This window comes from Mesoplodon bidens, assembly GCF_964165515.1.
Source record: "Mesoplodon bidens genome assembly, chromosome: 1".
Taxonomy (NCBI): domain Eukaryota; kingdom Metazoa; phylum Chordata; class Mammalia; order Artiodactyla; family Ziphiidae; genus Mesoplodon; species Mesoplodon bidens.
The window spans coordinates 73,351,044-73,375,729 of NC_138176.1; the positions used below are offsets into that span (position 1 = coordinate 73,351,044).

General features: G+C 41.1%; 2 protein-coding genes across 7 annotated transcripts in view; one reads left to right on the forward strand and one right to left on the reverse strand.

Moving 5' to 3' along the window:
* The window catches only part of NPNT (nephronectin), a 78,565-nt gene that overhangs the window by 50,324 nt on the left and 3,555 nt on the right, over window positions 1–24,686 (forward strand). For 4 of the 6 annotated variants that reach the window (XM_081223669.1, XM_081223671.1, XM_081223670.1 and 1 more), the window contains 3 exons: window positions 15,675–15,761; window positions 16,248–16,346; window positions 23,507–23,763. In XM_081223669.1, the coding sequence (XP_081079795.1) occupies window positions 15,675–15,761; window positions 16,248–16,346; window positions 23,507–23,763 (443 nt within the window). The remainder of the gene's footprint in view (window positions 1–15,674; window positions 15,762–16,247; window positions 16,347–23,506; window positions 23,764–24,686) is intronic. The other 2 variants (XM_081223673.1, XM_081223674.1) reach the window with 1 other exon arrangement.
* Window positions 10,296–11,035, reverse strand: LOC308611690 (large ribosomal subunit protein eL29-like). Its single transcript, XM_081223734.1, has one exon. It carries the CDS (start codon window positions 10,923–10,925, stop codon window positions 10,410–10,412), a length of 516 nt encoding a protein of 171 aa, XP_081079860.1. The 5' UTR covers window positions 10,926–11,035; the 3' UTR covers window positions 10,296–10,409.

Here is a 24,686-nt window from a genome sequence, read left to right on the forward strand (position 1 = left end):
TGATGAGAAAAACTGGACAGCTACCCCTTGTATTTACTGTAAGCTGGTGGTTAAATCTAAACTGGAGCTAGGTTGGATTTAAAGATTCCAGATTTTTAATGGGTGACTGGGTACCACCAATGGTGATAGAGGCTATAGGTAAAGAAGAAGTTTTGAAGGAGGAAGAGGTTGTTCCCTTATTACCAGAAGAAAATTTGCAATTTTTCAACCTCTTTTTGAGCCTTTTAATGTGTTCTCTTTTTAAAAAGTCTCTCTTGCTTCCCATTATTCCTCTCTATACCAACACACATACGAATTAAAAATAGCATTGAAGGGCTTCCCTGGTGGTGCAGTGGTTGAGAGTCCACCTGCCGATGCAGGGGACACGGGTTCATGTCCCAGTCCAGGAAGATCCCACGTGCCGCGGAGCGGCTGGGCCCGTGAGCCATGGCCGCTGAGCCTGCGTGTCTGGAGCCTATGCTCCGCAACGGGAGAGGCCACAACAGTGAGAGGCCTGCGTACTGCAAAAAAATAATAATAATAATAACATTGAAGTTCACCAACAGAATTTAGCAGGATGAAACTGGGGAGACACGGAGTTCCGATGATGTTTGAGAGCACTTGTCCTAAGAGAGTGTGATCTTAAAGACATGCCCTGGGAAAGAATTACCTTGATCCCATGCCAAGGCTGTTGCATGCCACAGATAGCATTGCTGCCTCTGGATATTCCTGCCAAAAATTAAATTCCACTCTCATTTCATCTTCAGCCCTAGCTGCTGGTTAATGTCAGCATGGATGAGGATATTTTAGACACTTCTTAATTTGCTGTCTGGAGACTTTAGCATATATTCCAAATAAGGGAGTGGTTCTAAGTTTTTAATTCAGAACAAATAACTAGTATTTATTCACTGTGAAAACAGAAAGGAACTTTAGCACTATTTTAGTTCAACACCATTTATTCATTGACTATTTTCTTCATTTCTGGCATAGTAATTTCTTAAGCCATCCTTATTCTCCACTGGTCTGAGAGTAGACTTTGGCTCTCCTCATTCCATGAGTTTTCAGGTGATGTTAATTACAGCCACTGTTGGTCAGTCTCCAAATAGCCCCATACTTCAGTTGTGTTTTTCTTTACATTGAAATATATATATATATATATATATATATATATATATATATATATATATATATATATATATGTTTAATGGAAGAGGTTGTTAAACAGAACTTTCCTCTGTGATGTGTATATGTGTGTGTGTGTGTGTGTGTGTGTGTGTAGGTATGTATTGTCCCCCAAGAAAAGGCTATAAAGATATTCTAAAAGGAAATCAAGGAAGAAAAACAATTATAGCACAAGTACATCTCTAGCCCAGACTTCTCCCCAAACTCTAGACTTGTATATCACCTGCCTGTTTAACTGCTCTAGTTGGATGAAGATACATGTCTCAAACTCAACTTGTCTAATCATTCCTGATCATCACCCCAAACACATTCTACCCACAGCTTTTCCCACCCCAGGAGATGGCACCTCCATCCTACCAATTGCTAAGGCCAAAAAACTTGGAGTCATTTTAAATTACTTTTTATACCCACATCGAAGCTGTATGGAAATCCTGTCAGCCCTGCCTTCAAATTACATCTGAAGTGTGGCTATTGCTCACCATCACCAGGGCTGCCAGTCTGGCCCAGGCCATCCTTCCCCCTGGTGTACAGGTCCAAAATCCTTTTTCCAGATAAGTAATACAGCATTTTTCTTAGATTTTAGAAAAGTAATAAGGCGCATTTGCTGTATAGCACACACTGAAGCATATTAATGTTTCTACAGGGAAACATGAATATTTACACTAATTTGGCTACTAAAGCCACTTAAGTTAGGTTACGTGAAAGTTAGATTTGCCACCTAATGAGTTTATGGAAGCAGCTTTTGGATTTGAAAATGATGGGTGAGGACCCACGGATCTGTACTGCGGTAGCCTTCCAGCCGGTCTGCCCACTCCCACCCTTGTCCCTCTGCTGTCTCTCCTCAACCCAGCAGCCAGAGTCATCTTTTAAAACTTAAATGAGACCGCCTGGAGGGGTGGGATAGGGAGGGTGGGAGGGAGGGAGATGCAAGAGGGAAGGGATGTGGGAACAGATGTATATGTATGACTGATTCACTTTGTTATAAAGCAGAAACTAATTTAAAAAAAATAAAAATAAATAAAAAAATAAAACTTAAATGAGATGTCGTTGTTCAAAGCTCTGCATTAGCACCCACTTCCTTCAGTGAGAACAGAAGCCCTCCCGGCGGCTTCCAAAGTCCTCAGATCACATCTCCTAGCACTCTTCCCCTCATTCACTTCACTCCAGCCTCCTCTCTGTTCCTCCAGCTTCTCCCATCTTAGGATTTTTGCTCCAGCTCTTCCCTCTTTATGGAAAACTCCTCCTCCGGCTATCAGCTTGTCTCACTTTCCCTCCTCTTCATGCACATTTCAACTTGCCAGTGAGGCCACTCTGACCACCCCCTCTTCAGTATACTGTGACCTCTGCAGCCACTGCCAGCACACCTGATCTCACAACTCTCTACTGTTTTTTTAAATAGCATTTATCACCTTCTATATACTATCTTGTTTAATTATTTATAATGTCTATTTTTATCTCTTCTGACTAGAATATAAGCTTTTTTGAGGGGCAGGGGTCTTTCTCTGTTTTGCTCATTGGTATGTCTCAAGAACCTAGAATAATGCCTGGCACATAATCAGCAATTGAATACTATTTGTGGGACATAGAAGTGAATGATTAGATCAATCACTCATGACATTTTAAAATAAAAATTATCATCATGTAATCAATTTCCATATACAAGCTAGTTTAGGAACACATTAAATCTATATTTAAGAAATAAAAAATATTCTTTCCTGATTGTTACTTATTTTTATAATATGTAATATGGGGAGGTTTTTAATTGTGCTTCCACCATCTTTTTCTCTCTTTCTCCCTTTCCTCCCTTCCTTTTTGGAGATTGATGTTCTATTCAGTGGATTATTAAATCTGAAAAGTCAAAGTTGGTGAGAAGGAAAACGATGTTAGAGATAATGTTTCAAAGTATATATTTCCTAGCTCCTGAAACTAGCTCAAATAATTTTTCTGTTATACTTTTATTATTTATTTTATTTATTTTTGGCTGCGCTGGGTCTTCATTGCTGTGCGCGGGCTTTCTCTAGTTGCAGCAAGCGGGGGCTACTCTTCGTTGTGGTGCGCGGGCTTCTCATTGTGGTGGCTTCTCTTGTCGCAGAGCACAGGCTCTAGGAGCACAGGCTTCAGTAGTCATGGCGTGCGGGCTCAGTAGTTGTGGCACACGGGCTCAGTAGTTGTGGCTCACAGGCTCTAGAGTGCAGGCTCAGTAACTGTGGTGCATGGGCTTAGTTGCTCCGCAGCACGTGGGATCTTCCCAGACCAGGGCTCAAACCCGTGTTCCCTGCATTGGCAGGCAGACTCTTAACCACTGCACCACCAGGGAAGTCCTGGGAGCATTTAAATAATACATGATTAAGGAAATGACTTTTTATGTATGATATGAAATAGTAAACAGGTGTTTTTAAAATAATTTTAACTTGAGGAACCCTAGGTTTTTCAGATTGTGTGAACAGAATTATAACCAGATGTATTTTCAGGACTAGTCCTATAGGCATGATTTTTTTTTTTTAATTTTTTTGCTGTGTTGGGTCTTCGTTTCTGTGCGAGGGCTTTCTCCAGTTGTGGCAAGCGGGGGCCACTCTTCATCACGGTGCACGGGCCTCTCACTATCGTGGCCTCTCTTGTTGCGGAGCACAGGCTCCAGACGTGTAGGCTCAGTAGTTGTGGCTCACAGGCCTAGTTGCTCCGTGGCATGTGGGATCCTCCCAGACCAGGGCTCGAACCCATGTCCCCTGCATTAGCAGGCAGATTCTCAACCACTGCACCACCAGGGAAGCCCTATAGGCATGATTTGAGCAACACTAAAGTTACCTGATATAGCATGAAATTCTTGTTCCTTCACTAATGGGACAGACCAGTGCTTCTCAAAGTGTGTCTCATAGAACATCAGTTCTCTGGAATATTATGCAAGTGTATGCCTAAAAAAGTTCTGAGGTCAAATAAATTTAAGAGACCCTTGGTTTAGCCACTTAAATAGGTTTGTTAAGTGTGGGACTTTTCAATATGCTAATGGTCACTGTGAATCTCTTGGAGAGGTATATAAAGTGCATCATTTCCTGAGTGGATTTAACTGGGTTTATTTAACTGTTGGGATTAGAGTTTATTATAACCCACTTCAGATCAGGCTGGGCTGAACTAAGAATTATAGAGACCATGCTCCACAAATTGAATAGCCTTCTACCACTGACTCTCATTTGCATGGTTTCTGAGACCAGTGGGTTGACCTTGGACTCTGGAAGAGCCTGGGAGGGGAGGGGAGAGCAGAAAAGTGCTGGGCAGACTTAGAGCAAGAAAGGCAGATTTAACTGGTGGGCTGCCTGTCTGGACACCAGAGGTATGCTGTAGGGGATTGCTAAAAAGTTGGAGACCAAGTGAACATCAAAGATAAAAATCTGGTATAAGAGCAGGTAGGAGCTATCCCAGAGCAGAGAACATAAGAAAAACATTATGTAGAATCCAAAGTAAAGGACATTAGGGGAAAATGCAATTTCAGTCTAGCAATACCATGAAATAGTATGAAGTAATGGTTTTTTTTTAAAAAAAAATGTTTAATGACTTGGGAAAGTACCTAGGTTATAAAAATGTTAAGTGAAAAGGATATACAAAACTGTGCATACCATTTGATCCCAATTACATGTAAAATACACGTCTTCATATGTCTGGATGAATATAAAAGTCTGGAAGAAAAAAGACCAAAATAGTAACCATGGGTCTATCCAGCTGTTGATATTTGAGGTGATTTTCATTGTCTTTGTGTTATCCTCATGCAGTGATTTTTAGTCTTCCCATTCCCACTGTCACTGGTCACAGTAATTTATTATAGTAGCCAATCCTTAGGAGAAGGGCCAGGGGTAATAGAATCCTGCTCTCCCAGCAGGAGAGTTGAGTTGTGTGTTTTGAAAAACTACCCCGGGGGATTCTGATTGTGAATCATGTTAACTTTATTTAGAACTTACTGGTTTTTAAAAATTCATTCAAAGTTTTAACTTATTTTTAACCTTTCAAAATTTCTTTACAGTTGAGCACGTCAGATCTGTCCAGTTTTAGCTAGGAAGCTCTGCAAGGAATATAATAGCACTTGGATCAGGAAGTAGATTTTTCTCAAAGTGTTATCAGAAGCCCAGTTGAACCAGAATAACCTAGGGTGCTTATTGAAAATGTAGATGCCTAATCCCTACCACCAATTTAGTAAATCAGACTTTCTAGGGAAGTACGTCTCAGTCTTTAGTGTGTGTACAGGTCACACAGAGACTTTGTTAAAATGAAAACTTTGATTCCGTGGGTCTAGGTTAGCGCCTGAGATTCTGCATGTTTAACAAGCTCAGAAGTAAGTAACACTGCTGATCTGCTGACTACACTGAAGAGTAGGGCTCTCTAAACCATAATGGCAGCTCCAACCCAGCAGAACCATGTCTTGAATGGAGACAGAATTAGCCAGATGTGGGTTGTTTAAAATTGTGCCTAAAGTATAGCATATAGCATCTGGGTCATATAAAGAAAAAAAGTGTTGCAGAGTAAAGATTATAGAATACATTGTAATACATATCAGCTGCTCTTATGAGTGGCCATATAAGAAAACCAGACTCATTGTTGCTGTGATGTTCATGAGAATGTGCTGAAATTCCAAGCACCACCAGTAAGAACAAAACTGTTTGCACTTTAGTGATTGCTGCTTTGCTGCCTGCTGTCCACAGGTTTTTTTTCTCTCATTTCCCTTTTACGGATTTTACAGAGTCTGGCTGGTGTGATCAGATTGTTCTTAGTCATGGAAATATGATCTTTTCTGATTCTATGTGGTGATGAGTGAAAAGATTGTTTCTGCTGAGGGGTGAACAGGTCTTCAAAGTAGTTTGCTTTCTAGTAAACCGTAAGGCCTAGAGAGACCCTGAGAAGATGCCTGACATCTCCCTGAAGATGAAATGTCAGCAAGTGTTTTGAAGGACTGCTTGTAGGTCAGATTCTGGTGCTGTGAATTCTGAAAGTTTTCAAGGCATTTTATGTATATTTTAATTGGATCCTATGATGGCTGGTAAAGAAAAAAATAGCTCTTTCCAGAAAGTATAAATTGAGTTCTTGGTGAACGTGACCAAAGTCCGAAATCAGATTTTTTCTTGAGTTTTATGCACATTTGTCTATAGAGCTGTAATGAAAAGTATTGTGCCATAGCCACTGTGAGATTTGGGGCATGTTACTAAATCTTCCTATGACTTTGTTTCCTCATCCGTAAGTGGTGAGAATAATAGTATCTGCTACATTGGGCTGTTGTGAAAATTAGGTGAGAGAGTGCTTGGCATATAATAAGAACTCAATACACAATAGCTATACTACTTCTGTTGATGTTGTTGAATTCATTTATATGGTAATGATAACATTTCCTACTTAACTCACAAAAACACAGCCCTATTTTGTGTTCTGGTTTTGAGTTTATATTTTTCTGATGCTTTTTATTATGGTTCATTACAGTTTTAATGTTCACAATATTTTAAATGTTATTTTTGGCTAACCAGATCCTTTAGAAACAAATTGATTTGCAAGAATGAGCTATTAGGGGAGCAGAGAAACTGAAAATAGAAAGCTGCTGTTTTATAGACCCTTTACTTACGACCAAATAATTGGAACACCCTGTTTTATTTAGGTGTTTACGGTACCTAATTGAACAGTTGTGATGTTAAAACAGAGATAGCATCACCTCAACTTCTTTACCAAGCAAATAGTAACAACAGCCTTTTCAGAGATGAATCTGTCTAGATGAGAAACATACATGATGGGTCTGATAAATATCAGAAATAAAAGCTTCCTTTCTTCCTCTATAGTGATTCATTTTGCCTGATGGCATTGACACCTGTCCCCCACAGTAGGTGGGCTTCTGTGTCACCTCAGGGGTGTTCATGCCACACTCACCCAAGCAGCTATACTGTAGTCAAATAGTGGGCTATGGCACCGCCTGCGTTCTGTTCCAGTGCTCGGACTCAGTCCTGGCAGCGCCTAACCTTCTGACTTCCTTTGGCTTAGAAGAGGGCAAGGGGATAAAAACGGTCCTGTTGGCAAAACCCAGGGATCTTTAGAGATGACAGAGTGGGGATGAGAGGCAAGGGGTCTAAGATGCCATCGCTTGCCTCGCCCCTGCATCCCCTCTCTCGTCTCCTTCCTTCTTCTCTCCCTCCACGTTCCCTGTCAAATGATCTACTGATCTAGAAAAGTTGAGTCATCACCTTTATGGCCACACTTAGCAATTGTTCCAGGCAGTGCTTCAAGTTGTCCTGAAACTTTATTAGAAGAGAGAGAGGGGAGTCACAAATTGGGGCTCATTATTGTTAGCTGTGTGTATGTTCCACCTTTCACTAGAGATTTAATTTTTCCCAGTTCTGCTCTTTACTCTCAGCCCAAAGGTGTCTTTTGAACTTTTTGGATTTTTCCTACACAGTGAAAGCTTTAGCACACAAGGGCTTATTTCTGTGGCGCCCAGCAGCCTTTTGCTGTTTGCTAGTAATCAGTAGATGGCTGGGAATTTTCTCTAACATAGTTAAGGAAATGTCAGAGTCTCTTTTCCAATCTTTTTATTTGCTTCTCTCTGGTAATTTAAAGCTATAATGTGTATGTTCTTCATCTGGAGAGGGAAAGAAAGGGGCAGAGGAGAAAAGGGAGGGGGGCAGAGGGAGAGGAGGGGAAGAGAAAGCGGTGTGGAGGGGAGACGCAAGAGGTGACCTCTTAAAACCCTTGTCACTCATCCGCACTCTGTCATCTCTAAATTTCGCCACCAGAAAGAGCCTTCAGGATATTAGGAAAGTTACATACATACCATTCTCTTCAGATGAACTAAATCCCTAAGCATAGAAAGAATTTAAGACCGTGTTATCTTTAATCTTTTAGTCCAACAACAAATGCCAGAACTGGCCTGGGTAATGTCATGGGAGCCACCCTAGAACAGAAACAGAATTTGCAAACCTACCTTTAATAAATTGTGCTTACATTCTGCTATAGTAGTTACTGTTTGGAAGAAGTCTGGCAGTGGGAGGTGTGTGTGATAATATTTACATTTACTTCACTGTGCTTACTTTTTTTTTTTTTTTAAGAAGATGTTGGGGGTAGGAGTTAATTAATTTATTTATTTTTGCTATGTTGGGTCTTCGTTTCTGTGCGAGGGCTTCCCCTAGTTGTGGCAAGCGGGGACCACTCTTCATCGCGGTGCGCGGGCCTCTCACTATCGCGGCCTCTCTTGTTGCGGAGCACAGGCTCCAGACGCGCAGGCTCGGTAGTTGTGGCTCACGGGCCTAGTTGCTCCGCGGCATGTGGGATCGTCCCAGACCAGGGCTCGAACCCGTGTCCCCTGCATTGGCAGGCAGATTCTCAACCACTGTGCCACCAGGGAAGCCCAACTGTACTTACTTTTAATGCTTTTTGGTAAAAATATGCAGTTGACTCTTTGGGAAACTTCATTCATGAACGCAGGCTCTACATTCATATTATATCCCTGGGGAAGATATATTTAATAGAATGTTCTGGGATGGAGTTCCTTTTAAGAAGTTTCTTGCTTATCTGTGTGGCCAATTCTTCTCACAGGCTCCAGGGCTCCGGGTTCCCCAGCCTCTAGGAATGTACTGGGCCCCTGAGCCCCAGCCGACCACGTTTTTATCTGGCTGTCTGCTGGCTTCAGTGCCTGTACGTTCCCTGTGTTTTAGTTCATGCGGAAGATTATAGTACATACGTCTTGTTGGATGAAACGTTAACTAATGGAAGAAAAATGTTTAGGAAATCTTCTAAAGAGTATATGAACATTCTTTTTTTTATGTTAATTTTGGCCATAACTGCCCTCTGACAGCCACTCCCTCCGCCCTCCTGTTCATTCTCTGTGCTCCAGCCAGAATGATGTACCTGATCTTGGCGCTCCTCTGTTAGAATCTTTGAGACTTCCAGTTTCCGCCAGAATAAAGTCCACAATATTTACAGAGCTTTAAAAGGCCCTGCGACGTCTGCCTGCATCTCCAGCTTCATTTGGTTCCCTCCTTCCCTCCCCCTTCCTCTCCCCCTATGAGCTCTACACCTAGAATGATGTTTGAGTTCTCACCCGTTCACTCTCTAGGGCACTAGCTCACAGTGACTCATCCTTCAGGTCGCAGTGTAAGCAGCACCTCTCAGAGATTTTTATGCATCTTCCTCCTGGGCTAGCTTAGACAGCCCCCCTTCTCCCGCTCACCACCAAAGCTCACATAGCATCCTCTAGTTCTCCTTTAAAGCATTCATTACCTGGGAGATTGTTAGATGTCTGTCTTCACCTCTAGAATGTAGATCCCATGAAGGAAAGAGTATGCTCATTGCTTCACAAAGGTGAGCCCAGGGCCTCGTACTCAGTGGATGGTCAGTTTCTTGATTGAGAGCATTAATAAGTGGATGGAATAGAGGGAGGGAGGATGGACAGACAGATGGTAGAGGAATTGTGTTGTTAGCATTTCTCTTATCCTTTTCTAATCTCTAAAATTATACCATTCTGATTCTAAGGATTAATGGTCCAACCACAGAAAATATCAGATATGTGTTTGTCTTTATAAATATAAATATTTGTGTGTGTGTGTGTGTGTGTGTGTGTGTTAGCATCTCTCCCAGTTATAATTCTATTTTTAGATAAGGCTAGTCATTTTTTTTTTTTTTTTTTTTTTTGCGGTACGCGGGCCTCTCACTGCTGTGGCCTCTCCCGTTGCGGAGCACAGGCTCCGGACGCACAGGCTCAGCGGCCATGGCTCACGGGCCCAGCCGCTCCGTGGCATGTGGGATCTTCCTGGACCGGGGCACGAACCCGTGTCCCCTGCATCGGCAGGCGGACTCTCAAACACTGCGCCTCCAGGGAAGCCCTAGTCATGTATTTTAATTAGCATTTTCTGCATTGAATCAAAGAATATGTTTGAATTTCACAAATACATCTCAATTTCATAGCCTCACATTTAATAACAGGTATCAAGACTATTCAAAGTTCTCTTTGAGCAATCAAAATACAAATAACAGACATATAGCTGCTATGGGCTAGGAGACTGTGTATATACTCTGACAGAACTCTCTTTTCTTTCAATGTTTTAGGTACTTTTTTTCATAATAGAAATTCTTTTTATTTTATTTATTTTATTTATTTTATTTTTTTTTAACTGATAGATCCTGCCTCAGGTTTATTTGTACAAATAGCACAGGAGGACACCAGCCCCATGCAGACAGCAGCCCAGGGGTCACACCAGTCCTTCTGTCCTCACATTGGCAGATAAAGGTCTCTACTCTGGAGCCTTTGTGGGGGCCTGGGCACCTTTGGGAGCTGGAGCCGGAGCCGGAGCCGGAGCCGCAGCCGCAGCCGCAGCCGCAGCTGCACCTGCAGCCTTGGCCTTGGTTTGAGCCTTGGCCTTGGTTTGAGCCTTGGCCTGGGACTTTGGCCGGCAGAGCCTGAGACCCTTGGCGATGCGGGCACGAGCACGTTTCCCGAGCTTGGGGTGAGCAATGTAGGCAAGTCGACTGAGCTTGCGGCTGCCGCCCGTTGGGATCCTGGGCTTGACCTCCTTGGGCTTTATGGGAGCCTTGATAGCCTCAGCACGTGCACTTATGGCCTTGGCATTGTTGGCTTGCATCTTCTTCAGGCCCCTCTTGTTGTGCTTCTTGGCAAAATGCATGTTCCTCAGGAACTTGGGGTCCACCCCCTTAAGAGATTCATATCGTTGTGATCGGGGTTTCTTGATGCCATTTCTGTGCCATTTTCGGGACTGGTTGTGCGTGGTGTGGTTCTTGGACTTGGCCATGTCTGCAACTGGAGGACGAGAGTGGAGATCAGAGCCGGGGGCTCGCGGGGCCGGGCCTACCTCTTCACCTTGATCGGGGCCCACAGATCCCGAAATGCCTGGGACCGGAAGAGAAAAACAGAAATCCTTTTTATAAACAATCTTAAAAAATACAGAATTACAAAAGACAAACCAATAAATGATAAAACATTACTTTTATTTCCAGTACTCAGACCACTTCTATTAGCATATTGGTGTATTTCTTTATTATTATTATTGATGTATATGGACATGTAACATTACATCGGTTTAGGTGTACAGTATGATTCCATATTTGCATATGTTACACAAATGATCACCACAATAAATCTAGTTAACGCTTGTCACCAAACATAGTTATAAATTTTTTCTTTCTTGTGAATGGAAACTTTTAAGATTTGCTCTCTTAGTAACTTTCAAATATGCAATACAGTATTATTAACTACAGTCACCATGCATACATTATACGTCCTCATGATTTACTTATACCTGGAAGTTTGTACCCTTTGACCCCTTTCACCCATTTCATTCACCTCCTACCTCCTGCCTCTGGCGGCCACCAATCTGTTCTATGAGCTTTTTTTTTTTTAGATGCCACATATAAGTGAGATCATACAGTATTTGTCTTTTTCTGTCTTCCATAATAATACCCTTAGCCTAATACCCTCAGGATCCATCCATGTTGTTACAAATGGCAGGATTTCATTTTTTTATGGCTGAGGAACATTTAATTGTGTGTATGTATATACCACCACTTCTTTTCCCATTCATCTATTGATGGGAACTTATGTTGTTTCCATGTCTTGGCTGTCGTAAACAATGCAGTGAACTCAGGGGTGCATATATCTTTTCAAATTAGTGTGTTCACTTTCTTCAGATATATACCCAAGAGTGGAATTGCTGTATTACACAGTAGTTCTATTTGTAATTTTTGAGGACTCTCCATAACGTTTTCAAATTCCTATTCCCACCAACAGTGCATGACAGTTCTCTTTTCTCCGCATGCAAATAACCATCTGTTATTTCCTGGGCAGCCAATTTCCTGAATTGTTCAAGGGTTGGAGTACTGACCCTCTGCACAGTTGAAAATCTGCATATAACTTTACATTTGGCCCTCCCCATCCAAGGTTCCATATCATGTGGTGGATTCAACCAGCTGTGGACGGTGTGGTGGATCTCTTGCACACGTTCAGTGAAAAATAACCATATGCATAAGTGTGGACCTGTACAGTTCAAACTCATGTTGTTCTGGGGCCCACTGTCTTTTTGATAGTAGCCATTCTAATAGATGTGAGGTGATATCTCATCGTGGTTTTGATGTGCGTTTCCCTGGTGATTAGTGATGATGAGCGCCTTTTCATGTACTTTTAGTATATCTTCTTTGGAAAAATCTCTCTTCAGATCTTCCCATTTTTTTAATCAGATTGTTTTTTTTTTCCTATGGAGTTGTATGAGTTCTTTATATATTTTGGATATTAACTCCTTATCAGATAAATGATCTGCAAATATTCCTCCCATTCATTTTTGTCGATCATTTCCTTTCCTGCGCAGGTTTTTAGTGATGTAGTCCCACTTATTTATTTTGCTTTCGGCGTCAGATCTAAAAAAATCATCTCCAAGGCCAGCGTTAAGGAGCGTAACGCCTATGGTTTTTATTCTACGAGTTTTATGATTTCAGGTCTTACGTTCCAGTCTTTAGCCCATTCTGTCATTTTTTGTGTGTAGTGTAAGAAAATGATCCAGTTTCATTCTTCTGCATGTGGCTGTCCAGTTTTCCCAACATTATTTATTGAGGAGACTGTCCTTTCCCCATTGTATATTCTTGGTTCCTTTGTCATATGTTAATTGACCATATAAGTGTGACGTGTGGGAGTGTATTTCTTACCACTGTTTTTTCTAGTCTGTGTTTTTTTGTTTGTTCATCTGTTTCTCTTGTACATAGTAGAAATTATTTCTCTTAATATTTTTATATAAACTGTAAAACATACCAGGGAGTGAATAGTGAACCTTCTTTTGACACTTCAGTGGGATGCTTACCAGTCCATACTGGTACGCGTAAGGAAGGAGGATTCGTTCAGTACTTTGGCAGAGCTACAGACTGGAGCACACAAAATTGTAAGAACTAATAGCTGCTGAGCATTTCAGGTCTAAATTCCTTGGCATGTTTCCCAGTGAATTGCAATGAAGGTGTGCATGATCGTCCGCTGCTAAATTAAAAGGTTCTTAGAAACCAAGTGCCTAAAATACTAATAACCATCTGGCACTTCACGAGTTGTTAGATAACGAATTTTCTGGGTGACTGTTTTCCAAATATGTGGTCTCATTCCTTCCTTTTAACCTCTTCCCGTCCCACTTTCTTCGTTTCTGAGCATCCTACAGACACTGTGAACTCCTTTCTCTAATGTTCCCGAGCACTGTCTTTGTACTTACTGCCTGAAATACTCCGTCTTCCCCCACTCCAGCACTTTGCTTTTTGCTTGGAAGGTTTCATGTTCTTTCCCTCTCAGACTGAATGGTGCTTGCTCAGAGAGGATGTCCTTGATCTTTTATAAAACAGGTCCCTGTGCCAGGAAACCTTTTTAGGATCCTCTCCCTCTGCACCAAGACTCCATTTACCATTTGACCATCCTTCACTTGGAGAAAAGGGTGCTGACAAACCATCATAATGCCCCTAAAATATGGTACTGTAAGATTTGAACTATTACAATCCAGAGATGATTTCTATAAGTTACAACAAGAGAAGGGAACAAAAAATGTTGTTCTATAGAGTTGTGTGTGTGTGTGTGTGTGTGTGTTTTAACTTTCTCTGTCATGAGAAATGAAGCATGTATGCCTACAACTCTGTAATATTTCTAGTAAATAAGAGGCAGTCTCCCTCTCAGAGCTCCAAGTGAGGAAAGGAAAGCTGGAATTGGATGTCATTGCTGTCAGTCATCTGAGTGTAAAAGAGGGCGGCCCTTTGCCTCTCCCAGGGCACCTGTGATCAGGCTGTGGTCCGAGATCTTGTCTGTTGACCCGCTTCTCTTCTTCCATCTTTCTCAGGCTGTGTGTAGAGGGGTATATGTGAGTGGGGGGAGTGGAAGAGGAAGGGGCTTCACTGTTTGGACTTTTGCAACAAAAGGGAAAAACTTCAAAAGCAGTAAGCTCAAAAAATCAGTGCAAATACTATGGATTCGTTTACTTGATTTAAAAAATTACTGCTAAAAATAATTGGAACATTAATGAAAAAGAACCCTTTTGACTGATGTGTGTTCCTTGGTGTTCTACATCTTTTACTCCCCGCCTTATAAAAATAGAGCTAATTACTTTAAGTTCTGGCAAAGAAAAGGGAGGATTCCCTGATCTTTGGCCAAGAATCCCCCTCCACTACCACCAACATTCTCACACACTGCCCACTTCCAACCAAGCTATTCTCCCTGACATCATCTGGTGTTTTTCCGTCCTAGTTTTCATCAGAATTTAGAGTTGTGGTGTTCTTTTATCTACATGTTTAATGTTTGCCTCTCCCATTAGAATGCAAGCTCCACAGGGGCCAGGTCCTTGTTGGTCTTGTTCACCCTTTTACCTTGTCTCCTCGGGACCTACCCCAGTGCTTGGCATATGGGTGGCGATCAGATGTACATTGAATGAATGAGCAAATAATGATTTATACGAATCCATTTTTTAAAGTGTATTTTTCAGCTCTGTCCCACTTGTTTCATTTGAGGAAAAGGGTTGACAAAGTACGTAGGTTTCTGACAAGACCTTCCCATTCATTCAGTAAACACTTGTTGAGTGCCTGTCACTAGGTCAAGCCCTGGGAATGCCACATGCGTAAGACATGATCAGTGCCCTCCAGGACCTCAGAGACCAGCAGAGGGAGAGACACACATGTGTGTAAATAACTGTTCTTCAGGAAAGAGTGTAATAGAGGCGTGTAAACATGAGCCATCAGAGTACGAGGGGGAAGATTTGAATTCGCCCAGAACGTGAAAGTTTTCACCCAGTCAGTGATATTTACACTGACCCTTGAACAGAGAGGGGAAGTTTGGCTGGTTAATTACCAGGAAGAAGAGCATCCCAAGCTGGGGATGGGGTCAGAGACGTCAACATGAATGGCATATTTGGGCAGTACTGTGTGTTTTGGGGGTGGATTGTGAATGCTGTGCAATTTGGAGTTTGGATTTGATCTTAAAGGAGCCAAGGAACCTGCTTAAGCCCAGAAGCCATAGCATACATAGGGTTCACTGGAGAGTAGTCCATGTTTTGGTTAGAAAGTCAAACCATTCGCTGCAATTACGGGCATTTTTTTTTCCATTAAAACAGCCTTAATTTAGAGTTCATAATGTATCTTTCATAGACAAGTTTTAGAATTTCATAGAGATATTTTACTCACAATTGGTAGCTGTTTTAAAATGTATTTTCCAGATAAAGACTTTTTAATGTATTTTATGTTGAATTTTAGAAACTTTTGAAATCCATTTTTTAAAATTGTACCCAGATAAATGTTACAGTATAAGATCTCTGCAGAACAAACTTCATGAATCTTCATGTGAACTGTGATTAAATAATTTGGATTCTTCCAGATGAGTGAAATACCTAGGTCCTTTCCCCCTGCCCCATCGGTAAAGGTAATGCTTCTTTGTCAATGCCTCATCGAAACAAAACAAAATGCCTCTCTCTCTCTCTCTCTCTCTCTCTCTCTCTCTCTCTCTCTCTCTCTCTCTCTCTCTCTCTCTCTCTCTCTCGTAGTTCCACGGCAGCCTTCAAACGACTTGTTTGAAATATTTGAAATTGAAAGAGGAGTCAGTGCAGATGATGAAGCAAAGGATGATCCAGGTAGATCCCTATATTCTTAGTACCATTATAATGACATTTTATTTTTTCCATTTCATTAAAATAACTTTTAAATTGTAGATTGTTCGGTTACATCTGGGAAAATTATACATTTTTTTTTACCACTTGGTTTCCTCTGGAGTTAAATCAGTTGAGCAAAAACAGTGAATCATCATTATCTTTTTTAAAAAAAAAATTGTAAAAGCAGCATTTAAGCTGAGGAGGAAATCATATTTTATAAGTGATGTAAGAAGGTCATAATTTGGCAACAATTGTGTGTTCTATTTTTACAGCTGAGCACTGATGCACAATTGTGCTGAGAAAGGATTCATGTGATTTCCTTTTGAACTCATGAAGAGACATTCTGGTGGGATAATTAAGTGCGGACAGGAGAGAACACTTGTACAGATACCCCTAGTTCACAAGTTCATTTTTGTCATTAGCTGTTGGGTTTGTGGTCTACTCATGTTTCTGGTTATTTCCTTGCAGGTGTTCTGATACACAGTTGTAATTTTGACCATGGGCTTTGTGGATGGATCCGAGAAAAAGACAGTGACTTGCACTGGGAACCAGTGAGGGATCCAGCAGGTAAAACCATTCATCTAACCCTAGTACACATTTCGGTTGGATCCTATCTGAGGACCCCAGTTCTGCTAATCAAGGATACTATAATGCAGCTCTGTGTTTACTTAATAGAGAGGATAAAGAAAGCTTGTCCAGCATTCGTGTTCTATTTTTTTAGGTGATCTGAATTTGTTAGCTATCAATTAGAATTTTAAGTAGACAAGCAGTTTATTAAAAGGCCAGCTAATTTCTCTCAAAAAAAGCTTTGTATATGTAAAACATGTAGACTCATTCTAAAATATAATTTTCAAGTTACATTCCTAAGCATAAAAATAATATTGTGGTACAGCAGCCATCATAGTGGCCTGTGGTTGTTTTCTTGATTATGTCTTTCTTTTTTAAGATGTAGCAGAAGGAGACAGTGGAAACTCCTGCGAAGTTGTGAATATCTCTTACAGTCTAATTTTCAGTCTAATTTGGATGCTGGAGAAATTAATTATAAATTACCACCACTTATTCCACAAGAGAATGTTATAAGAAAGGGAGATTTAAATATAGTCCCTTGGAAAATTAAGACTTGTAAATTGCACACTTCCTATGAATCTATAAAGTTTTAAAACTTACAATATGTTTTGTCGTCTTATTTCAGGAACCAAAGCTACATATTATTGTTGGCTTTTTACCCTCCCTTTAGTAGTTAAATCTTATATGGGTGAGTCCAACTTAATGGAAGGGTGAGGAGTTTGGTTTCTTTTTTTCCTTTTTATACTCCTGATTCTAGACTTAGAAATAAAAGATACAAGACATGAAGAAAAAGTATGTTACTTGCTTTTAAAAGCCTAGTTCCTAAATACCATCCCAAGTGTACAGATAGAGCACAAAACATGTAAAAGTTAACTTGAAGATATGCTCTGTTAAAACCAGCTCTTCTCAACAGTCAGTGTGCACACAGGTCAGCTGGGGGCCTTGTTAAAATGTAGATTTTGATGCATTTCTCACACGCTCCTTGGGGATAATTTTAGGGCTCATCCTTAATGCACATGTTGAGTAGCAAGTTATTAAAGAATCAGTGCAAAAATATATTCATTAGATCCCCTAAGATTGAAATGTTAGAGATATTAAAAAATGAAAATTTGAGGTAAGCTTTTAAAAAATGAGTATCCAACAAACTCAAAGGAATTTTTAGATTTAACTATAAAATAATTTTAATGCCCCGCCCCCCACGCACACATACCAGTACACTCTCTCTCATTCTCACGTTCTCCCTCTCACTTATTTAAGGTTAACTCTAAGCCAGACCATATTATTATTAATATCATAGATAATTGTGAATAAGAGAGAAAACAACATTTATTTAATACCAGCTACAGTCCTGACTCATTCATCATCTCAGTTTTATCTAATCCTCTTATCTACCCTGTGAAGCAGGTAATATTGTTTTTGTTTCACAGAGGGCCAGAGGTTACATCAGTTTCCTAAGGCCACAGAGCCAAAGAATGGACTTCCCATCCAGGCCTCTCTGTACTGCCTGTGCAGCCATCTCAGCAGTTCAGTGCCCAGAATATCAGCAGTATAATTCTGGGGTTTTCACCACCCAGTCTGGCCTCTGTGTCCTGGTTGTGTGCATGATCCGATTAGCAGATCTCAGGCCTGTAGATTTGAGTGACCACTGACCTGGAGTAGTGTGCTACAGAAGGAAGGATCTTTAGCAACCATGTGTGATAGAATGGTGAATAATGTTCATGGTCATAATGAATAACTCTTTCAAGTAAGGTATACACTGGGGAGAATAATTCATGCTAAAGTCAGAAGAATTCATTGCACTTCTCTGCAGACAGTCTATGTAAAACGTTTGACCTTTAGAACTTAAATACTATCTTTTAGAATCAAGTTAGTACTTTTCAACAGTTTCTATTATTCGTCACATATGTAAATGTTTAAATTTGTTGTGACCCCAAATCCACTTGCCCTCCAATAGAAAAATGAGAAGAGAATTGACAGTGGTAGACAAAAAAAAAAAAAGTTTGAAATGGTCCTTTGGCTGTGATAATACAGAACAAGTTGAAAGGAAGTGGTGGCTGCTTGGGTGATTGGATAGCTCCTGGTGATTGGCTCTGGCCCCTGCAGGATGCTCTTCTGGGGTTGCTCCAGGTTTTTACCAACACCTTGGATGAACTGGATATTGAAGGCATACTAACCAATCTGTGGATAAGGTAAAACCAGAGGAGAAAGAGACTGTGTGTGCTGACACAAACAGCATCCAAAGATTAGATCAATGGGTCACACTTAAGAGGGTGAAATCTACTGGGGATGAATACATGGTGTAGCTCATGGTCAAGAAACCACCTACACAGCTGTAGGAGGGGGAAGATGTGACTTAGCAGAAAGTGTGAAAGACTTTTAGACTTTTTGTGGATAATAAATCAATATGAGTGAACCTGTATCATCGCTGCCCAAAAGCTGGGTCATCTCCATAGAAATAGGTATTTTTTCCAGCACGGAAAATACACTTTGGTAGGTTCTTACCAGTCTGAGAAGTATAGAGGTAATTGTAGGTCACTCAGAAGAGAATGACCTGGATGGAGAGGTGTCTCAGAGCCTGTAGAAATGTTTAGCCTGGAGAAGAAATAATGGAGCGGGGCAGATTTTCAAATACAAGACCGACAACATCTATCTCAGTTGTTCCGTGATCACAGGGGGATAAGAAGTCGGATCAGTAGGTGAAAACTACAGGGGGATCGATTTTTGCTCACTCTCAGAACTTTACCATAGTCAGAGCTGTCTAAAGAGAAATCAGGCGGCCATGGAAGCAGGGAGCTCTCTGTTGGTGGAGATGTTTGACTGGGTGACATATGACAAGATGTTGTTTTGGGAATTAGACAAAGGGTGGATTAGAAAGCCTCTTATACCGGCTCTGGGAGCCTCTGACTCAGAATGGAATGTCCCAGGTAATCCCAGGAGCTCAGTGAGCAGGGTTCTAGCTTGGAGAATGGATGGGAAGACCAAAGATGGCAGAGATTTAGTTAGAAAAGGTAGGAGGGCATAGCTTATGTCAGGGCGGAATCGTAGGTGGGCTTTTTAGAATATGTCGGGGAGTTCTAACCATATACAGATTCTGACATATTCAGATGGAGAATGCTAATGAAGCTTACTTTCCGTGCCTATTTTTCTTCTAGGCAGTTCAGGTGGGGTTATGTATGTATCACATGCTAAGGCCAGAGAAGACTATAAGCAATATAATCAATTATTTTTGTGTATCATTCTAACTACCAAACTAATAGTTTGCTTGTTTCTATCTAGATTATACCATTTGTAAAGGAACATATGTTTGGATTTCCACATATGATTTTTATGTTGTGCATTTCTTATCCAAGATCCAGATTTGCAAATATTCTTATATGCTGATGTCTCTAAAAATCCCTCCCTTAAACAAACTTATAACTTTGAGAAACAGCTGCAAAGTAAGTGCATTTGCTAGACACCTTCCTGGTGCTCATTAGGTTTTGTTATCACATTCAGTCTTAAACTTAATTGCGAGATAATGAAATTAATCCATCCTCTAGGGAATGGAAAATTGTGCTCCTGGCAGATGTGATAATGTACTACAGACTTATAGCTGTGGCCCTGAACACACGCCCTTCTCCTGTAGTGTCAAGGCTAAACTTGGGGCCCTTTTCCTGGAACCCTAATCTCAACCGACTCAGCACTCTGTCTGCTACTGGTAGCTACAAGGAATTCGTTTAAATATAAAATACTCCAGCGTGTACGTACAACTATGTCTATTGCAGCATTAAGAAACATTATTTTGAAATACATGAAAACGGAAAAATAAATCAACAGTGAAAATAAAAGCTCCCTCCCAACCCTGGTCCCCAGTCATCCTCCCCAGATGCAACCAGTTTCTTGGTTACCTTTCCAGAGAGCTATTTTTCCTCACAACAGCCCTCTCTTCTGTACCTTGCTTCTTCCACTTAACGATATTAAGAGTTAACCTGAGTGTGGACCTGCTATATAACACAGGGAGCTCAGCTCAGTGCTCTGTGACGACCTAATGGGTGGGATGGGGCTGTGGGAGGGAGGTCCAAGAGGGAGGGGATATAGATAGACATATAGCTGAATCACTACACTGTACAGCAGAAACTAACACAACATTGTATAGCAATTTTACTCCAAAGGAATTAAAAAAAAAAAAAAAAAACGTGAGTAGACTTTGAAGCCAGAATGCCTGGGCTGAAACCCACCATCACCACTTACGAGCTTTGATCTTGAGCAAGTTACTTAAATGGGGTCATCAGTAGTGTCTAGTAAACGTATGTAAAGCATTTAAAGCAGTCCCTGTCCTAGAGTTACCATTAAAATAGTACTAGCCATTGTTGTCGAAGATTGTTTTGTATCAGTGCATACGTAACACCTTCATTCTTAAATGAATGGTGGTTACTCCATCACTTCTGAAACGTATTTAACCAGACATCCACTGAGAGACGTTTCAGTTGTTTCCAGCCTTTTGGTAGTTCAGACAATGCTGCAGTTAGTAACCCTGTCCAGATATCATTTCATTTATGTTTGAAATTAAAATTTTATCACCTATATATCTGGCAAGTGTTACAGCATCTATTATTTACCAAAAAACAACTTTAGATATTGTGATGCTTTAAACTGAATCCATGAAAATATTTAATGTAATTTTTTATTTAAACCAGTATTTTGGAATCAGAAGTGAAATTTTTATTTAATAGTTAATTTGGAGTGCTAGATCAATTTTTCCCTTAGCTACTGTTCCAACTTTGTAATACTTCCATTTATTAAACAGGGAAAGAATTCTTCATGGTAAAAAGAAAAAAAAATTCTAGTGGCCACAGAGTAGCCCTACAGGGGAAGAGCAATAGTAACCTCATTTATAGAGTTTTAAATATCTATATAAAATGATTATTTGACTCTTTTATTAGGATGTCTTGGTTTTTGTTAGGTTGTCTTGCTGCAGGCAGCATCTGGCATAGTGATATTAGTATACATTCCACAGGGATTTAAGATAATCCTTGTTTTCTTAAAACTTGCAGGTTAACTGTAATAACCTTATATCTTAGTCTTAACCAAAATACCTGTGATGATTCAAAAAGCTGACTAACGGGGAGACATTCTAAATCCATCTAAATATTTTGGCTCAAAATATTGTTTGGATTAATTTGGCGAAGACGGGGGTGGAAGGAGTACAAAAAACTGTGTTTGTTTTTGGTGAGTCAAGTGCCTGACTCAAGGCTGTATTTCTGTTGTTTTTTGCTGTATTCTTGGAACGTCATTTATTCGACAAATGGCATTAAACTCACTCCTACCATACGCTAGGAGTGTAATGGGGTTTGGAGAGAGGTTGGCTCTGACATCAAAGAGTTCACAGTCTCTTTGACTGTAAGAGACCCTCCTTGACTGCAGGAGAGAAACGTGTAAACCAGTGATTGCTGTGAATAGGGGTTCAGGCAGTTCTGAACTCAAACTGTTACTCTGCTGCCTACTGGCTGGGTGACACCTTAGGTGACTTCACCTCTCAAAGCCTTAGGCTTGTTTTGCAGATGCAGAAGCTAATAAGTGTTCACTTCAAGGGCTTGTTAGCAAGGTTAAAATAAGATGCTCCCCGGAGAGCCCTCGTACAGAACCTGGCCCTCACAGGTACACACAACTCACCTATTGGGCCTTTAAAGGCTCAGATGAGACTTCGTAGAGGAGAAGTCACTTGAAGAATAGGACATCCCAAACCTTGTCATGTCTTGTACAGATTAAGCATAAGGAATGCTTTTCAATGAAAGTTAAGTGGTGTTTCTACCAAAACAGTTACAGGTGTTCAGCATTCCAACCACATTTTTCCTATGGATAAGTCGGTGTTGAGACTACAGTGTGTTTTTCAGGTAGCTGCAATAAAACAGCCTGAGGGGAATGTCACTTGTACTTATACTGAGTTTCAAACTACTACTTGCAACTTTCCATCTCTTGAGAAGCACCGTCCCCCACGTCACTGCTGCTCAAACTTTTTTTTCCCCCTTAACTGCAATTCCTCTAACAATAGAGGGAAGCAAACTCTGGAGCCCTAGGGATCCAAGGACATCATCAAAGCGACTTTTCCAAAGGGAAAGATTTTACTAACATTTTGTGTTCATGCATGTGTAATGGAAAATTTCTGTATTAATTATATTGTTATGGATTTGTATTTATATAAAAAATCTTTTAAACTGCTTTCCTCCAAATATTATTGATGCTCCAGGAAGATGTGGCAGGTTTCCAGAACACTTCTGCATCTTCTTGAGGTCAGGTATGAGAAGCACAGCAAACTCATTTTTAAAGGATCCTTCTCCCTTTAGAGCGTTGGTCCCCAACCTTTTTGGCACCAGGAACCGGTTTCTTGGAAGACAGTTTTTCCATGGACTGGGGAAGGAGGGATGGTCTGGGGATGATTCAAGTGCATTACATTTATTGTGCCCTTTATTTCTATTATTATTACATTGTAATATATAATGAAATAATTATACAACTCACCAGGAGGCAGAGCTCAGGCGGTAATGCGAGCGATGGGGAGCGGCTGTAAATACACATGAAGCTTCACTTGCTTGCCCACCGCTTGCCTCCTGCTGTGCGGCCCGGTTCCTAACAGGCCACGGACTGGTACTGGTCTGTGGCCCGGGGGTTGGGGACCCGTGCTTTAGAGATTTTTTTTTTTAAGAGGGGAGAAGAGAGAATAAACAGATCTAGTGCCCCTTTAAATCACCATCTGCTTTACCGCCCGCCGGGAGACAGAAAATCCACCTAGAAAATTCTCCCTGGTAACTTCACCACCATACCAGCCAGCCAGCATGACAGTATAATTCTAGGTGCAAGAAGATCAAGAGGTGGTGAATGTGTGTATGTCTGGTCATATTTAACTGGAAATATTTATAGTGTTAGGATGACTAATTATTGCCTGTCCCTGGCATAATCTGGACTTCTCAGGAGCGAAGTGTTTTCTGTAAATACAAAGCCATAGAATTTAAGAGAGCCATGGACCTAAGTCCTGTTTTTCTCCTTCGAAAACCTGGAATTCTTTACTGATGACTGGCACCGTCTGAAGTTCACTCAAACAAGAGGAGCGAAATGCCCGTCCCCGCCGTCACGCCAGCAGGGACCTGGGCACGCGCATACACGGCCCTGCTTTTCCCCTGCAGGTGGACAGTATCTGACAGTCTCGGCAGCCAAAGGCCCGGCGGGAAAGGCCGCTCGCCTGCTGCTCCCCCTCGGCCACCTCCTGCACTCAGGGGACCTGTGCCTGTCGTTCAGGCACAAGGTGACAGGGCTGCACTCAGGCACGCTCCAGCTGTTTGTGAGAAAACACGGTGACCACGGAGCAGCCCTGTGGGGAAGAAATGGTGGCCACAGCTGGAGGCAAACGCGCATCACCCTGCGAGGGGCTGACGTCAAGAGCGTAAGTAGATCCTCCGGGGAGGGTTTCCTTTCAGAGGAGAACTCTGGGGTCTGCGGTGGCCGCCTCCATCTCTTCCTGAATTTAGGCGCTTGTGCCTTGGCCGGGCGTGGTGACCCCGTGCGTTGCCTCTTTCTATACCCCCTCTGCCCCTTCGTACACATTCTTCGTGGCAACCTCTGACCACGTCACTCTCCCCACCCTGGTGAATAGCCCGTTTTTAATGAAAAAAAAAAAAATTGTAGGAGTTGAAAAAGTGCAAAAAAAAAAAGTTAACAAACTTCAAAGGGTGGCGGCAGGGTACCTGCTTTTCCTTTTCCTTAAACTCCTTGTACTTCAAACTTTGACCACCATGAGTTACCGTAAAGTGGTTTTTTTTTGGGGGGGGCGGGGAAATGTTTCTTTAAAGTCTTTGTTCTCCCTTTGCCTCAGAGATCATAGTTAAGCAGCCTTGGATGGGAACCAGAACAATATGCTTGGAAAGTATTATCCTATTCAGGACAGGTGGTGGGAAAAGCTTTGATTGAATATATAAATTTTATCCTAAATAATCAAATCATAGGTAGCAATAAAATGATCTATAACACCCCACTGAAATACTGAATGTATTTGGAAAAAGTGTCTTCTTTATGTTGATCCTAAGGAAACAGTTATTAGGAAATTCTGACTCTATACCTGTAAGTATAGTGTCTAGAAACTTTTTAAAAGAAAGAATAGACTCCATGAACACAGCTTGTATCAGAGTCTTGGATTTTGTTTTACTCTGTTTCTCTTTCTTAAAATTTTTCTTAATATTTACATTGTTTGGAGATATAAAAATAAGTTGTTTCACATCCTAACATAGGTTTCTGTTAGATAAAGTACAGGAAAGATTTTGGTCTTTACATAAGTGAAACAACACTGTGATTACATTAGGGTGTTTGATT